An 18,616-nucleotide genomic window follows, 5' to 3' on the forward strand; every position below is an offset into this window, starting at 1 on the left:
TCTCTCACACACACACACACACACACACACACACACACACACACACACACACACACTGGAGCAACCAGTTGTTCTTTTCTTCCTAGTGACTCTCTACTCTTTTTCTTAAGCTCCTCTCTCACTTGTAACGTTCTGACTTTCCTGAACTATAAGGGTGACCTTTCAGCTATTATAGTACTAAGAAGAATGAATCAGGAAAAGAAGAAAGCGAATCACCCATCTTGATCCCTTCCTTATCCTCTTAAAAGGGGGTTTCTACCTCTACAGTGCTCCTCTACATCAAAGGACCCTGCTGCTTATCTCAGTAGGTGGGAGCTGCTAGAGAGAAAGACCGCGAGAACCTTGTCCTGGCAAAGCCCATTAACAATTCCCAGGAAATAAAAGCAGAATCTGGGTAAATAAATAAATAATAAAATAAAATGGAGTTCTCAGAGTATCTGCCGCACAGGCTGAGAATGAAATGGGAGGCACCGTGGAAAAGCATTGAACGCAAAGCCCAGCACATCGTAAGTGCTTGAGCAGGGTAGTTCTACCCTTCAATACCTTCCAGGTTTTCTGTAATAAATTTCTATGTAAAGGGAAGGAAAAAGCCTTATTTAGAGAAATATTTACTCTAGGTAAATATAGTCAGAATACTTGTTTCAGATCATTTAATGATGTAATGAGTATCTCTGAGGAGAAGGAGGAGGAACAAGAGGAAGGTGAGAAGCTGGAAGAGAGAGGAGAAAAACAGAGGGAGGGAGAGCAGGGCAGGGAAGGCAAGAGGAGAGGAGCGAGGAGGAGGGTATCAAAAAGAAAGTAAAATAGCCTAAGTAAGAGAACTGTAAAGGCGGGGTATGATGTAACAGAAAGAACGTGCTTTCTGGAATTGAAGCTCTGGGTGTGAGTGTTCCTGGTCAAACACGCCCGGTCTGATCACAGCCCCTTCCCTTTCCTTCCCTTCCCATCCCAAACCCCTGGGCCATGGAGCACACCCCCTCCTGAACCTCATCCCATGCACTGACCCTTCCCTATCCTCAGGGCAGGAGGAAGGAGAGAGCTGGAGGTCACAGCTCAACCTCAGTGAATCTCCGATCACTAAACTCAGAGGAAGAGTAATGGCTAGACAGCCTGTAGCCCAGCTCTTCACATAATGAAACAAAAATTAAGGACCAGAAATGGGAACTCAGTCGCCCGTAACTCCCAGCAGATCCCAGCTTTCCTTATTCCTAGTCCATTTGTCCATGAGAACATGTTATGTTCTCTACTTTTCCACAGGCCACTCTTCTGAGTTTTATTTAAGCTTGGCCCTCAAGGCCAAGAGCTGGAAAATCAGGTCGTGTAGACAATAAATGTCCAGCTGAACAGCTGAAGCACAGGTTCATCTGACTGGTGCGTGGATCGATATATAACATGCACGTCCATGAAGCAAACTCAACAACCCTGCCCCCAAGTCTTCCTGAGGTGTGCTAGGTCTCAAAAATGAATTAAAAGAAACTCGAGACAGAATTCCAGGTCTTTAAGAACTTTACATACTGCGAATTCTTGTTGTTGCATAAGCTGGGATCATGGAGTCCACAGTTAGCTCAGGATGTAAAATGCAGCCGTGTGTATAGGCGTCCATGGGTAAGGAGTCAAGTAGTTCTCGATAATGTTGTACCCGTGGGTAATACATGCTTCCTTTATCGGGCATTAGCCTGGGTGTTTTTTCTAAAATACGCACACAAACACACACAAAAACATTGAAGGAAAAGTTACAAACAAGATGTTACATCCAAAAGCAAGAAACAAAAACCCCAGCCCCTCAACATTAACATTTTCAGTATTATATGAAGGGATTTAAAGGATGATATCTCTCCAGCCCAGACATTCAAACTTTGAATTGGACTGAGGTACCAGACCAGATTCCCAAACCATGATCACACTTCTCCACCTTGCAAATCACTACTCTCAAGGTCTAGTTTTTTATGCCAACTCCTCTGCGGAAATTTCCCCAACCTTCCACAACTACCAACATCTGACTAAGTCAAGTGTGCCTTCCTCTGTACATGCAAAATACTCTGTACATACTCCATTATAGCCCTTATCACCTTAATTAGCTGTTTGTATCTTTTTGCCCCATAAACCCCTTCAGGGCAAGGAACGTATGATCCGGAGTCTAGCATAGTGTCTCATACATTTTAGGCCCTTGGTAAATGTTGGTTAAGTGAATGAAGGCTCATTATGGAAAGATGATCAGGGACCACACCTTCCCAGGTTCCAGTTAATACCAAGAGTGATCCCACTGATGCTATGCGAATGGGAATTGATAATCTTCATGGAATTCACCAGCAATTTATAATATTTTATCTCTGGAGAGTGGGTTCTACATAAATCTTCATTTGCTGGTTAAACTCTAGACTATAGACTCCTTAAGGGCAGGGACCATGTATTGTTCTTTGTTGAATTCCAGTGCCCAATATAATGTTTGGCTCATAGTAGGTGTTGAATAAATTTCAATTAATGAATTAATATATTCCCAAATTGCTAGTTATTATAGAATATTTGAGCTGCAGAAGCTCTGTAGCAGTTAACGAGGACACTGAGATATATAGGCTGAGACATTCTCCCAAGATCCCTCAGCTAATTAGAGGCAGACCAAGAACCAAAGTCATTAACTCCTAATGCAGTGCTCTGTTTTGTTACATCATCGCAACATCTTCAAAGGGTTTACTTCTCAGAGACTATTCAAGAAGAATAAAAATGAACCATGTGATCCAAAGGTCAGGGCTAAGTCCCTACAGAATCTGTGCCCACTTCTGACTCTCAAACTTCCCCTAAAAAAATGCCAACAAGCTTATTAATCTAACAGGTGAAAAGAATGACCTCAACTCTATTCATTTATTTTTTGCTAATTCACTTATTCATTTAGTTTGAGTTATTTACTTAATTTGGAATCCTTTTGAGCATCACACACTCATTCATAAACATTGACAATTCAGAGTTGGTTGGAGAGTAAGATTTCAGGCAATATCTCATAATGCCAGACCAAGTAGTACAAGATTTTAAGGCAACAGGCTATTTCTGACTCTCTAAGAAAAAAGAATATGGATTACTCCTCAAACCAGTGGGCAAATGTCTAACTCCCTGCTGGGAGTCCAATTCTGAAGTCTGCATTAGAATGACCAAGCATGAAGTGTCAGCTATGTTCTGCTCGTCAACCGTGAATTTGCCCAACTACAGCACACTTCCTTGCTGACTTTTCAGGATCTCAGAATATCACCAGGATCCCAACCAATGCATGGTAAACATTCCCATGAGGATAAGAGACTGGAGGCCTTCTAAGGTCCTTGAAATTCTAAAGCGTTCTTAACCTTTTGTGTGCCACTGACCTCTTCTCAAAATAATGTTCTCCAATGCATAAAATACAAGACATAGGATTGCAAAGGAAATTGATTATATTAAAATAAACTATCAAAGTAATTTTAAATTATAAAATACTAATATGGGTGTATTTTTATTAATACACTAACAAAAGCTAGCAGCAGGTCTAATAACTACCATAATTTCAAAGTAGTGATGGGCATAAGTGATATGGTAAGATAGCTGCAATAACTTGATATGCTATGAACACATCACAGTCACATGAACATACGAACAAAGTCACAGGCACTCCTGATATTGCTTTGGATTATGTCTACATTGGAAATGAAAGGAAATGATAAATTTCTGTTTGAAATTAGTGAAAAATAAAGATGTAATTTTTTTCCCCTCTAAGATATCAAATGTCCTGAATTCTATTCACAGACCACTAGCAGTAAAAGTTCTCAAAGTATGGTCTGAAAACCCCTGGGCTTCCTGAAGACACTCTCAGGGGGTCTACAAGTCAAAGCTATTTTTATAGTAATACTAAGATGTTAATTGCTTTTTCACTCTTATTCTCTCTTGAGTGTATGATGGTATTTTCCAGAGCCTATACAACATGTGATAACTCCATCACTCTGACAGTTAATGGAATGTGGGGTTGTATATTCTTGTATTTTAAACTTTTCTCAATTTTAATTTCTAGTTTGATAGATATTGATAGATAGAACGCATAAACAAAAGCCCTCAAATGTCCTCATTAACTTTTAAGACAAAAGGGGCCTTGAAAACCAAAATGTTTAAGAACCACTGTTCTGGGGGGTCCAAGAACCACAGGTTAATAACCATAAATGATACGGCATTTTAAAATGCCTCTCAAGTGGTTAAATTTATAGCTGCTGGCTCTGGCTGCTTTCTTGTGCCAGGCCGGGGGCTTGTCTTCAGAAGAGCATACGACTTCCTTCCTGGGAAAGAGAATAAAAGCAGGAAAAACAACATCCAATTGCTTTCTGGGGAAGGTCCATCTGGCCAAGTCTGAATCCACAGATTTGAATGCATGAAAGTCATCTTCTACTCACTGCTCCATTACTACATAACTATCTCCTAAAACACTTCGTCAGGCAGAGCATCAGATACCCACTGAACCCATGTTCTTTTCCAAGCTCACTTTCTCTCTTCAAGGACACCCTGTCCAGTATCGCACATCCAATGTGCCACCAGCATCCTCCCGACACCAGCACACAAAAGTGTCCAGTGCCTCTGGAAAGAGAGTTTTTCAAAAGACAACTGGGAATTTCCTTTGAATTATACAGAAAATCTTCCCTCTCGTCCTCATTTTATTTTCCAGTCCTTCCATAAAGCATTTTTGTTACGATACTAAAAAGAGAAAATCTTTTCTTGGTATTCTACCTCAATCAGGAGTGAGAAAGCAATAGAAGGGTTACAGGGTTTGAGAAACAGGCAATAAGAATAATTCTGGGAACTCTTCATTGGGGTGGAAGGTTGCAGTAGTGGAAGCCAGGATTAGTGACTAAGCTGGAAGAATAAATAAGTACACTGGCATAAGACCTGACGTTGTAGAACTGAGTGGGGACAAAGGCAGGTCTTGTACTGCACCGAAATTTAGGCAGCAAATTAGAAACAGGCAGATGGACATAAAGCAGAAAGATGTGATAAACAACAAAGAGAGAAAACAAAAGAACAAAATTCTAAATCAGAAAGAAACAATAAAAGCATTCTGTAATAATAGTTTTATTTAATGGGGACCAACAGCTCCATATATTCTCAAGTCCCTGTACTGTTGGGTAGAATAACAATGGCCCGGAGCCATTAAAAATTACATTCAGTTTCCCCAAGAGCAAAAACTAAAAAGAATCTAGGGGCTTAAAGGCATACGTTTTAATTATTTTCCTAAATTGGCTGCTTTGATTTCCTACACTCCCCAGTGATGGCAGATAAAGGAGGCATCATTATGACTGTTTTCTAGAAAGACACCCCCTAGGTCTATTTGAATAACTGTCAGGTCTTCCTTCAATGAGAATAGATTAGACTTCATTTCTATCTCTATCCCTCTGCCGATTTTTTATTTTACTTAGATCACTTAGTGATGACATTGGTACATAAGATAATATGCAGCATGTAGCTGAACAAAATTGTACCCTTCAACTAGTCATACACCAGGCTGTTAAAAATATAATAATGGTAAACAATTAAATTATGACCTGAAGCAAAAGATATGGTTACAAACTGACTACAATTCAAGGCTGTCATAACTTCAGAGCTCAGAAGATCAAATCTAAGCACAGATGAGAAAAAAACACGATGTCAAATTACACAAGTTCATTATACACATCCAGAATTTTCTGAGACAGAGCCAAATTTGTAGCAAGATAGTCAATACATTTTATACCTTAAATGTTTAACTACTTTTTAATTGGTAGTATAGTTAAAACTTTTATAGGAACATTCATAATTGGGGGGCAAAAATTCCTTGATCAGATAGTTTGTTCCAGTTAGCTCTGGGTGTGAGTGTTCCTGGTCAAAAACGCCCGGTCTGATCACAGCCCCTTCCCTTTCCTTCCCTTCCCATCCCAATCCCCTGGGCCATGGAGCACACCTCCTCCTGAACCTCATCCCATGCACTGACCCTTCCCTATCCTCAGGGCAGGAGGAAGGAGAGAGCTGGAGGTCACAGCTCAACCTCAGTGAATCTCCGATCACTAAACTCAGAGGAAGAGTAATGGCTAGACAGCCTGTAGCCCAGCTCTTCACATAATGAAACAAAAATTAAGGACCAGAAATGGGAACTCAGTCGCCCGTAACTCCCAGCAGATCCCAGCTTTCCTTATTCCTAGTCCATTTGTCCATGAGAACATGTTATGTTCTCTACTTTTCCACAGGCCACTCTTCTGAGTTTTATTTAAGCTTGGCCCTCAAGGCCAAGAGCTGGAAAATCAGGTCGTGTAGACAATAAATGTCCAGCTGAACAGCTGAAGCACAGGTTCATCTGACTGGTGCGTGGATCGATATATAACATGCACGTCCATGAAGCAAACTCAACAACCCTGCCCCCAAGTCTTCCTGAGGTGTGCTAGGTCTCAAAAATGAATTAAAAGAAACTCGAGACAGAATTCCAGGTCTTTAAGAACTTTACATACTGCGAATTCTTGTTGTTGCATAAGCTGGGATCATGGAGTCCACAGTTAGCTCAGGATGTAAAATGCAGCCGTGTGTATAGGCGTCCATGGGTAAGGAGTCAAGTAGTTCTCGATAATGTTGTACCCGTGGGTAATACATGCTTCCTTTATCGGGCATTAGCCTGGGTGTTTTTTCTAAAATACGCACACAAACACACACAAAAACATTGAAGGAAAAGTTACAAACAAGATGTTACATCCAAAAGCAAGAAACAAAAACCCCAGCCCCTCAACATTAACATTTTCAGTATTATATGAAGGGATTTAAAGGATGATATCTCTCCAGCCCAGACATTCAAACTTTGAATTGGACTGAGGTACCAGACCAGATTCCCAAACCATGATCACACTTCTCCACCTTGCAAATCACTACTCTCAAGGTCTAGTTTTTTATGCCAACTCCTCTGCGGAAATTTCCCCAACCTTCCACAACTACCAACATCTGACTAAGTCAAGTGTGCCTTCCTCTGTACATGCAAAATACTCTGTACATACTCCATTATAGCCCTTATCACCTTAATTAGCTGTTTGTATCTTTTTGCCCCATAAACCCCTTCAGGGCAAGGAACGTATGATCCGGAGTCTAGCATAGTGTCTCATACATTTTAGGTCCTTGGTAAATGTTGGTTAAGTGAATGAAGGCTCATTATGGAAAGATGATCAGGGGCCACACCTTCCCAGGTTCCAGTTAATACCAAGAGTGATCCCATTGATGCTATGCGAATGGGAATTGATAATCTTCATGGAATTCACCAGCAATTTATAATATTTTATCTCTGGAGAGTGGGTTCTACATAAATCTTCATTTGCTGGTTAAACTCTAGACTATAGACTCCTTAAGGGCAGGGACCATGTATTGTTCTTTGTTGAATTCCAGTGCCCAATATAATGTTTGGCTCATAGTAGGTGTTGAATAAATTTCAATTAATGAATTAATATATTCCCAAATTGCTAGTTATTATAGAATATTTGAGCTGCAGAAGCTCTGTAGCAGTTAACGAGGACACTGAGATATATAGGCTGAGACATTCTCCCAAGATCCCTCAGCTAATTAGAGGCAGACCAAGAACCAAAGTCATTAACTCCTAATGCAGTGCTCTGTTTTGTTACATCATCGCAACATCTTCAAAGGGTTTACTTCTCAGAGACTATTCAAGAAGAATAAAAATGAACCATGTGATCCAAAGGTCAGGGCTAAGTCCCTACAGAATCTGTGCCCACTTCTGACTCTCAAACTTCCCCTAAAAAAATGCCAACAAGCTTATTAATCTAACAGGTGAAAAGAATGACCTCAACTCTATTCATTTATTTTTTGCTAATTCACTTATTCATTTAGTTTGAGTTATTTACTTAATTTGGAATCCTTTTGAGCATCACACACTCATTCATAAACATTGACAATTCAGAGTTGGTTGGAGAGTAAGATTTCAGGCAATATCTCATAATGCCAGACCAAGTAGTACAAGATTTTAAGGCAACAGGCTATTTCTGACTCTCTAAGAAAAAAGAATATGGATTACTCCTCAAACCAGTGGGCAAATGTCTAACTCCCTGCTGGGAGTCCAATTCTGAAGTCTGCATTAGAATGACCAAGCATGAAGTGTCAGCTATGTTCTGCTCGTCAACCGTGAATTTGCCCAACTACAGCACACTTCCTTGCTGACTTTTCAGGATCTCAGAATATCACCAGGATCCCAACCAATGCATGGTAAACATTCCCATGAGGATAAGAGACTGGAGGCCTTCTAAGGTCCTTGAAATTCTAAAGCGTTCTTAACCTTTTGTGTGCCACTGACCTCTTCTCAAAATAATGTTCTCCAATGCATAAAATACAAGACATAGGATTGCAAAGGAAATTGATTATATTAAAATAAACTATCAAAGTAATTTTAAATTATAAAATACTAATATGGGTGTATTTTTATTAATACACTAACAAAAGCTAGCAGCAGGTCTAATAACTACCATAATTTCAAAGTAGTGATGGGCATAAGTGATATGGTAAGATAGCTGCAATAACTTGATATGCTATGAACACATCACAGTCACATGAACATACGAACAAAGTCACAGGCACTCCTGATATTGCTTTGGATTATGTCTACATTGGAAATGAAAGGAAATGATAAATTTCTGTTTGAAATTAGTGAAAAATAAAGATGTAATTTTTTTCCCCTCTAAGATATCAAATGTCCTGAATTCTATTCACAGACCACTAGCAGTAAAAGTTCTCAAAGTATGGTCTGAAAACCCCTGGGCTTCCTGAAGACACTCTCAGGGGGTCTACAAGTCAAAGCTATTTTTATAGTAATACTAAGATGTTAATTGCTTTTTCACTCTTATTCTCTCTTGAGTGTATGATGGTATTTTCCAGAGCCTATACAACATGTGATAACTCCATCACTCTGACAGTTAATGGAATGTGGGGTTGTATATTCTTGTATTTTAAACTTTTCTCAATTTTAATTTCTAGTTTGATAGATATTGATAGATAGAACGCATAAACAAAAGCCCTCAAATGTCCTCATTAACTTTTAAGACAAAAGGGGCCTTGAAAACCAAAATGTTTAAGAACCACTGTTCTGGGGGGTCCAAGAACCACAGGTTAATAACCATAAATGATACGGCATTTTAAAATGCCTCTCAAGTGGTTAAATTTATAGCTGCTGGCTCTGGCTGCTTTCTTGTGCCAGGCCGGGGGCTTGTCTTCAGAAGAGCATACGACTTCCTTCCTGGGAAAGAGAATAAAAGCAGGAAAAACAACATCCAATTGCTTTCTGGGGAAGGTCCATCTGGCCAAGTCTGAATCCACAGATTTGAATGCATGAAAGTCATCTTCTACTCACTGCTCCATTACTACATAACTATCTCCTAAAACACTTCGTCAGGCAGAGCATCAGATACCCACTGAACCCATGTTCTTTTCCAAGCTCACTTTCTCTCTTCAAGGACACCCTGTCCAGTATCGCACATCCAATGTGCCACCAGCATCCTCCCGACACCAGCACACAAAAGTGTCCAGTGCCTCTGGAAAGAGAGTTTTTCAAAAGACAACTGGGAATTTCCTTTGAATTATACAGAAAATCTTCCCTCTCGTCCTCATTTTATTTTCCAGTCCTTCCATAAAGCATTTTTGTTACGATACTAAAAAGAGAAAATCTTTTCTTGGTATTCTACCTCAATCAGGAGTGAGAAAGCAATAGAAGGGTTACAGGGTTTGAGAAACAGGCAATAAGAATAATTCTGGGAACTCTTCATTGGGGTGGAAGGTTGCAGTAGTGGAAGCCAGGATTAGTGACTAAGCTGGAAGAATAAATAAGTACACTGGCATAAGACCTGACGTTGTAGAACTGAGTGGGGACAAAGGCAGGTCTTGTACTGCACCGAAATTTAGGCAGCAAATTAGAAACAGGCAGATGGACATAAAGCAGAAAGATGTGATAAACAACAAAGAGAGAAAACAAAAGAACAAAATTCTAAATCAGAAAGAAACAATAAAAGCATTCTGTAATAATAGTTTTATTTAATGGGGACCAACAGCTCCATATATTCTCAAGTCCCTGTACTGTTGGGTAGAATAACAATGGCCCGGAGCCATTAAAAATTACATTCAGTTTCCCCAAGAGCAAAAACTAAAAAGAATCTAGGGGCTTAAAGGCATACGTTTTAATTATTTTCCTAAATTGGCTGCTTTGATTTCCTACACTCCCCAGTGATGGCAGATAAAGGAGGCATCATTATGACTGTTTTCTAGAAAGACACCCCCTAGGTCTATTTGAATAACTGTCAGGTCTTCCTTCAATGAGAATAGATTAGACTTCATTTCTATCTCTATCCCTCTGCCGATTTTTTATTTTACTTAGATCACTTAGTGATGACATTGGTACATAAGATAATATGCAGCATGTAGCTGAACAAAATTGTACCCTTCAACTAGTCATACACCAGGCTGTTAAAAATATAATAATGGTAAACAATTAAATTATGACCTGAAGCAAAAGATATGGTTACAAACTGACTACAATTCAAGGCTGTCATAACTTCAGAGCTCAGAAGATCAAATCTAAGCACAGATGAGAAAAAAACACGATGTCAAATTACACAAGTTCATTATACACATCCAGAATTTTCTGAGACAGAGCCAAATTTGTAGCAAGATAGTCAATACATTTTATACCTTAAATGTTTAACTACTTTTTAATTGGTAGTATAGTTAAAACTTTTATAGGAACATTCATAATTGGGGGGCAAAAATTCCTTGATCAGATAGTTTGTTCCAGTTATTGTATACACATAATATAGAACCAGGACTTCTGTAATTTTAACACCCCGTCCTGTTCACTAAAATTGGACAAATCAGAGAAAGTTTTTTTAAAAATTACTTTTTAAAACCACTTTTATTGGCATAATCATGAGTTTTAAAGACTCATTTTCTTTTCCTTACCATATACCACATTTTCTCTGCACTCAGTTACAATCCTTTGTGCTAACCTACAATTTCAGTAGATGTGCGAAAAAGTGTATAATGTTATTCAACTGTATATGAGACCCTTTTACTAACAGATATAAAATTATTTATTCTATGACCTTAATAATAATTGAAAATTCCTTACATAAATAACTATATTTGTAATATAACAGTAATTTCAGAATGAATATTATCTTTAAAATCCGAGTTGCTTTTCAATATATATTGATAAAACTATATTTATAAAATAAATTTATATTTCCTAATCAGACTTAGTATGTGATACTTTATACCAGAATACTTGGATTATTTCCAAACCAAATTCTTTTCCTAAGAATACTTAAAATGATATATCTAGACATAAGATATGGGACATAGTCTTCAGAGAACTGTTATAAAACATATTAAATTACCAAAATTCAGTATTCACCATATGACATCCTTGATTCCAGGTCACCACTTATTGGCAGTAATAATCAGTTATATTCTAGTATTTTGTAGTTATTTCATGCTCTCTTTTTTTTTTTTACTTCTAAAAATCAGAATTTAATTGGGATGCCAGATTCCTAGCAATTTACATTTTTAATTTTCTAGATAATCTGGAGATTACATGCTCCCTTTTTTTTATTATTTAGTGGCCAAGTTACAGTTCACTAAAAGAGATGATGATATACCAAAAGGATGTAAATAGGTAAATACTGATTATACAGAAAGGTTGAGAAAGGTGTGCAGGTCAGCAAGCCATCATTTTTAGTACAATCCCCAGTTGATAGACTAATAAAGGATAGCAAATAAGAGCAAAGGAGATGCCAGTTGACTACACCCTGTTCTTTAGATGAATGGATACACTTAAAGTCTCTTATATAACCATGGGCAACTGTACACCTCATGAAATCCATTTACTCATTATCATTCTAATTTGTCACCTTTCCTCAAAGTTCCATCCATAATTGGTCAAAATGCTGCATGTTCTAACCAGTTCAAATATAGCAGGTCACAATCTGCCATGTTCTAGACAGAATCTGTACTTTTGAAACAACTTGAAATCACACTAGTCTTTTATTTCATTGTTGGCTTTTGTTGGCAACTTATTGGCAGGCCAGGTCTCCCAGCCTTCATTAATGCAGCTGATTTTTTAAAACAAAATTCATATACTACTTTTAGCCTTGTTAAACTTTATCTTAGTTATTGTTCCATTTCATTGTTCCATGAGAAGCATTTCATAAGCTAGTCATCATTTTAACTATCACAGCTTACACATCCGCAAGTATAATAGTGTTTCTTCGATGTCTTTATTCAAATCATTTATGGAATTGTTAGACTCAGTCAGAGAATAGAAGCCTTAAAGAACACCAGTAGAGATCCCTGTCCAGGCTGACATCTGTTTTCAATAACTCGTTCATTTTAATCATTCAAAAGTATTTATTAAGCTCCCATTAAAGAACAGTCACCATACCAGGCACTGGGAATACAGTTGTTAATGAAACAGGCACTGTCTCTGACCTCACGGAGCTTACAGTGGTCTACAAGTAACTGAAATAATTAAAGTGTGATAAAAATTATCATAGGATAAGTGAAATGAGAGAATATAGCTAAACAAGCAACATGGTATAAGAAATTCATAAATGAATATTCTTCATTATGGTGGTTATTCATCAGAAAATGTGCATTACTTTCATCTAGCCATATATGCTCCTTCATTCCACAGGGGTATCATATGACTTAATCTCAAATGCTCTGCTTAAATCAAGATACACTGTATCTAGAACTATGCCCAGCACCTAATAGATTCACTTTTTAAAGTGTTAAACACATTCTCCAGTAATGTAAAACGTAAGCTGGTTCCTTTTCATCGAGATACTCAAAAAATATATACTTTAAAAATTTTTGACAACACATTCTAGAACTCTGCCACGCTTAAAGACAGTAATTTATAGCACTGCTTAAAGCTTAAGCAATTATTTAATGCACAGTAATTTGTAGTCGTGCTTCTCAAACTTTTATGTATTTATGAATCACTTGGGAATCTTGTTAAAATGCAGATTCTGATTCAAGAGACTTGCAGTAGAGTCTAGAATTCTGCATTTCTAACAAGCTCCAAGGTGATACCAATGCTGCTGGTCCATGGAATACGTGTTAAGTAGCAAGGATTAGAATTCAGCCTCCCCTCTCGTTAACAATTGGGATAACATTTGTCTCTCTCTTGTCTGGCCCTTTTCCTAATCTCCATGAGTTCTTAATGATAAATACAAATTATCTCAATGATCACTGTGATAATGCTTACATGTTTGTTTTTCATTTTAACACTTTGAGACAAACTTCATCTGGAGACTAGACTAGCCTGCATTTATGTAACTGTTTTCTTACTGTCTTCATATCTACCATGGGTTTTAGTTCCCTTAATCTTAATCTTCCTTTACCCCTTCCAGTTGAATGACTACTCTCCTTGGGAAATGGGAAAGAGTGAAATAAGGGTTGATTGGACTTGCTTTATCTCTGCAACTGATAAAACTATATCACCTAATCCAAGAGGACAAACAGAAAAGTCAAGTCACCAAGGATATGCACCCAGTTTGAGACAGCTTCAGACTAAGAGCTAGAATTCTTGATTGTCTACTTATTCTATTGGTACAACCAGAATTAAAGTCCTTAGTTTCCATATTTTCCTCTTAATGTTTAGCCCACAGTACCTTCTCCTCTGATTCAATGAATAGTAGTGAGAAAAGGTCAGTATTCACTTTGAGCAGGACTCAGAATGCATTTCAGTGTTGCTATTATATAGTCAAAGAAAAAGAAAAAGCCTTAAAAAAATTTGATGAAACCTAATAATCATTAACATTACTATACTGTAAAGTAACACTATATTACTGAATATCTTACAGGAGAGATAATGTCAGGAAGAGGAGGAGGAGAATGGTAGTAATAGTAGTTCAAGGGATGCTAACAAAAGATTTAAACATGATTTTCATTTGCTATATCTTTTTAAAGTTTTTGATGATTTAAAGTAGAATTCTTATGCAATTATTTTGTCTTATTCACATTATTATAATCACTTCTCCCAAGAAATACAAATTATTACTCAACAGACTTGTCCATTTCCAAAAAGCTCAAGATTGAGAAAAATTGTCTTAAATCAATTAGCCCCCATTTTCTGTGCAGTCCCCAGCATTTAGACTTATAAGGAATAGCAAGTAATGATGGATGGAAAAGCAGTTTAGATCAGTGGTCACCTCCAATCAAAATCTTAGGGAACTAAACACTTGGGTTAAGAATAAGGGAAGCCCATTGCTAATCCAATTCCCTGGGGTAAACTCCCCCCAGCCCCCATTTAGCTCCTATACCTATCTTTCTTCTAAGTACCTCAGACTTTTTGGGGCCTTATAATTTCCTTTCTCAGCTTCCAGTAATTTGGGGTTATATTCTGGTTTTATCTTGCCCAATTAACATCAACATAACTGGTGGCAGATGAGGAGTGACTGGATCTCGTCGTGCAACTTCTTTTTCAGAAGAGTACTTAGCTGATAGCTAAGAGCCCTCTGTTCTGCTCTCAGTTCTGTCAGTGATCAGCTGTGTAATCTTGGGCAAATATTGAAGCTACAGTTTACCTCAAAGGCTTGTTATTAGGAAGAAGCAAGACACTGTGTAAGTGGCAATGGCTATGAGAGATGGTCTGTGTAATAGGAAGGTTTGGATTTGAAAGGCTTGCATTCCAGCCCTAATCTGCCATAAAATAGCTGTTACCTTAGGCAACCCCTCTGTTTCTCTTTCCTCGTGTACAAAAGGGGAATGATTAGTCTACCATGCCTATCTCAGGTTGGTTTTTTTGGAAGACTGACTAGAACAGAAATTATAAAATGTCTGACACAAAACAGGCTGTCAATAAATGATTATTACTTAACAGCACTGTACTGATTTGAGCCCTATAATTCCTCACAAAAGATATAAAATTCAAACCATACAGATGTAACAAGGGCAAAGATCTCCAAGTATACCAACACTCTAATCTCCCTTGCCTAAGATTTATTTCTCTTTTTCCCTCCTATTGTTTTTAAGGTAGAACCGTTTAGTAGACTAAATGACACTGATTTTCATACTGTTCATTTAAAATCAATATTATGAATTTGACTTCAAGGCTAATAAATCACCACCACAAACCACACACCCGCAGGGTTTTTTGCAAGTGAATTTAAAAGGGAAGTTCCAACATTAAAATTGGTAGTTTACGTGAAATCTTTTCAATGGAGTTACAATGGCTTATACAGAATTTATGCTATTGACCCACTTTATATTTGTGTGCTTATGGAAATGGAAAAGGTTGTTGGCACTAAACCACCATCATGAAACCAAAAAGAGGGGAGGAAGGGAGGAAAGGGGGGAGGAAGGAAGGAAAAAGGAAGGAGGGAAGGAAGGGGGAAAGGAAGGGAGGGAGGAAGGAAGACATATATTTGTGTTGAAAGTAAATCCAAGAAATCGCAAATAGCCTTAACATTACCATCCAGGAAAGTCTGTTCAAGATAATCAATGATCTGAGTGGCCTCACAAATAATGTTTTCCCCGTGGATAAGGACGGGCACTTCTCCAGTTGAGTTCAAACGCATAAACCAGGGCTCATTGTGCTCACTCAGGGGCAGACTTACATCATGTTCCTCGCACTTCAATGCCTTTTCAGCAATTACCAAGCGCACCTGGAAGAGTTCACACTGGTTACCACAACGCGTGGAGGCTTTTAATTAAATGACATCCCTGGATACCACCAAGCAGCTCTTTTGTGCTTCCCTGAGTTATTAAGATTTTCAACATTCTTTTCAGCTATTCCTATTCCTGGAATTAACAAGTGAGATATATTCTAGCGTCTTCCTCTTATAAGTGAGAAAAGCCAATTAAGTAATGACAAGGATTCTGGCTATATTCAGTCCACAGTCACCCTCTTCATCGCTACTACTTTCTCGGTGTCCTAAACCTTACGATGCGTCCTCCCCATAATAAGGACGTGAAACAGACAGGCTAGGCCTGTTGAAGAGAGTGAATGCGACCAAGAGTAAAAGAAGGAACCCTAGACGATGTGGCTGCAGGAAGGCCCTTCCCTCCGCCTCGCTCTCCACGGCCCCGGAGACAAGGCCTCCCGCCCAAATACCAAAAGCGATGCTTTTTTGTCGCATTTTCACGACTGGTAGTGCCTTTGCACCTCAGACTGATGCTCCCTGCTCCCCTCCAAGGCGCACCCCTGCCCCTCAGGGAGCGCCCGCCGGGGGTAGGGCGTCGGAGGCCTGTTTCTAAGTGGGCCGGCTTACCCGGGCAACACCCAGAGGGAGCTGTCCCGGTGCTGAAACCCGATCCGCACCGCCCGCCCGGCGGAGGCCTGTACCTTTTGAGAGCTGAAGGAATGCGTCCAGTGGTACAGAATGAGCTTAACCTCCGCGTCCGACTTGCCTTCCGCCATCAAGGGCGCTCCCCCTCTCTGCTCGTTCTGCCTCCGAGCCATTTCGGGGATGCGCGAGCGCGGGAGGGCCTCGCCTGTCCGTCCTTTACTTCTCCCAGCCCTTAGCTTTGCCGGGATGCCACCCAGAGCCGGGAAAGATGAGTTCGCGCAGATGAACGAACAGACCGCTGGGAAGTGTAGTTTCGTGGGCGAGAAAGCTGCGGGGGGGCGGGGGGAGTCTGCGCACAGAAGTCACCTGGGAGGTGCAATTGGACGTTTTTTAGGGTAAACGATCTCAAATATGAGTCCCTGATTATTTAAGATGAGTAATGGAAAATGTTGATTGCAAATTATTCATCGGTTTTGCAGATGGAGTAGAGGTTGCTCAGGCATAAAAGCATCAATTTCCCAAGATACTTAGGGTTCCTCTTGGAGAGTCTGTGCCTTCGGTGGAAGTTCCCGGTTTACAGACAAAAACAACAGGATAAAGATTTATGAGTTTTCATTAGAAGATGCTATTATGCGGTCATGTAATAACAACAATAATAATAATAATAAGTCTCATAAACAATGGCGAATTAAAATAGTCTAGTTAAACAGAAAATATTTTGCCCATTTTAAAAATTTTTTAAACTTATTTTATTGAAATATAATAAAATATTTATATTATAAATATTAAAACAAGTATAGTTGATTTACAATGTTGTGTTAGTTTCAGGTGTACAGCAGTGATTCAGTTATACATATATATATGTATTCTTTTTCATATTCCTTTCCATTATGGTTTACTACATGATACTGAATATAGTTCCCTGTGCTATACAGTAGGACCTTGCTGTTTATCCATTCTATATATAATAGTTTGCATCTGCTAATTAAACACAGAATTTTTAGAGCAGAACTACTTGGGTTCATTTCCTAGTTTTTCAATTTTCACAATTTTTGAAGTAGAGATAATTCTATTTCCCCCCATAAGGTTTTTGTGAGAATTAAATAACTAAATACAATGTTAAACACTCAAAACAGCCTAGCATGTTGTAGACACTCCATATTATGTACAAGTTCAGTCGCCTTATAAACATTCTCTTTATAATCATGGCCAAAATCATAATTTTATGCTAATCTAGTTGTTACCATTCACCTCTCAAAATTTAACATAATAGTAAATTAGCAAAATTTCTCTTTCAGTAAATATGTATTAATATGACCATGAAATGAATGCTTGTATAATTCATCCAGCAAATGTTTATTGAGTACCTACTGTGTTCCAAGCATTGTACTGGGCCCTGGTAATACAAAGTTGTATAAGACCTGATACCTGGCACCCAAGATATAAGTCTGGTGGCAGAGACAACAAAATAAACAGAAAACCACAGTGGAGATGAGAACTATCAGTCTTAGAGTAAACACAGGTACTAAGAGAAAAGAGAGGTAGGCATCCAACTCAGGTCAAAAAAGGCCCCCTAGAAGAGACAAAAATCTCATGAGGTCGTTCCTGCCTTTTACAACACTTTATTTGTTGCTCTCTCTGATTCTTGTATAATTTTTAAAGATTTTTATAGTATCTCTCAAGTGCTACAGCAGAAGTGATCCTTACCAAATTTGTTTTTTATCAGTTCGCTCTTCAGAATAGAAGAGGAAAAAGCAAAATTGTGACATCAATCAGAGTCGGGTTTAAATTCTAGCTCCACCCTTAACCTGAGCTCTCCTGAGCCTTCACTTCATCATGTGCAACACATAGGCATATAAAAATATATGACTGACATGGGCATTCAGTGAGGGACTTTGTATAAAGCACTTAGCACATTGCCTGCAAAACAGCAGCTGATGAAGGTATATGTGGAAAAGCCCCTCCGTGACGTTAACAGGACATCATATCACACTTGCTCCTCTCTCTTTAGGCCTCAAAATGTTTACAACTACCGTATGATCCTCCTCTCCCATTCCTCTTCACAAGAACTTCATTTTTAATTCTCTAACTTCAGATTCCAATGTATACTATCCATTCCCTTTCCTTAATGTGCTCAATCACCTCAATATCTGAATAAACCCAATATTCTTGTTAGGTCCTCTGTCACTTGCAGCTGAAAGAGTCCTGACAATAAAGCCCAGGTCTATCCAACACTGAGCACTTTCTCCATCACGTATTCCCAGCAGCCAAGCCATATAGGAATCAGTGAATTGACCGATTACTGTATTGGTGTTTAATAT

The 18,616-nt window shown here is 38.6% G+C and overlaps 2 protein-coding genes across 2 annotated transcripts in view; both read right to left on the reverse strand.

Moving 5' to 3' along the window:
* GDAP1 (ganglioside induced differentiation associated protein 1) overlaps positions 1-16,532 on the reverse strand; it is a 25,723-nt gene extending 9,191 nt beyond the window's left edge. The window contains exons 1-3 of the mRNA XM_024127054.2: positions 16,352-16,532; positions 15,479-15,671; positions 6,480-6,653 (exon numbers count right to left, since the gene is read on the reverse strand). Of these exons, the coding sequence (XP_023982822.1) occupies positions 6,480-6,653; positions 15,479-15,671; positions 16,352-16,468 (484 nt within the window). The 5' untranslated portion in view covers positions 16,469-16,532. The remainder of the gene's footprint in view (positions 1-6,479; positions 6,654-15,478; positions 15,672-16,351) is intronic.
* LOC114487854 (ganglioside-induced differentiation-associated protein 1-like) overlaps positions 16,528-18,616 on the reverse strand; it is a 6,567-nt gene continuing 4,478 nt past the window's right edge. The window contains exon 3 of the mRNA XM_028500325.1: positions 16,528-16,661. Within this exon, the coding sequence (XP_028356126.1) occupies positions 16,528-16,661 (134 nt within the window). The remainder of the gene's footprint in view (positions 16,662-18,616) is intronic.

This window comes from Physeter macrocephalus, chromosome 15 (assembly GCF_002837175.3).
Source record: "Physeter macrocephalus isolate SW-GA chromosome 15, ASM283717v5, whole genome shotgun sequence".
Classification (NCBI taxonomy): Eukaryota; Metazoa; Chordata; class Mammalia; order Artiodactyla; family Physeteridae; genus Physeter; species Physeter macrocephalus.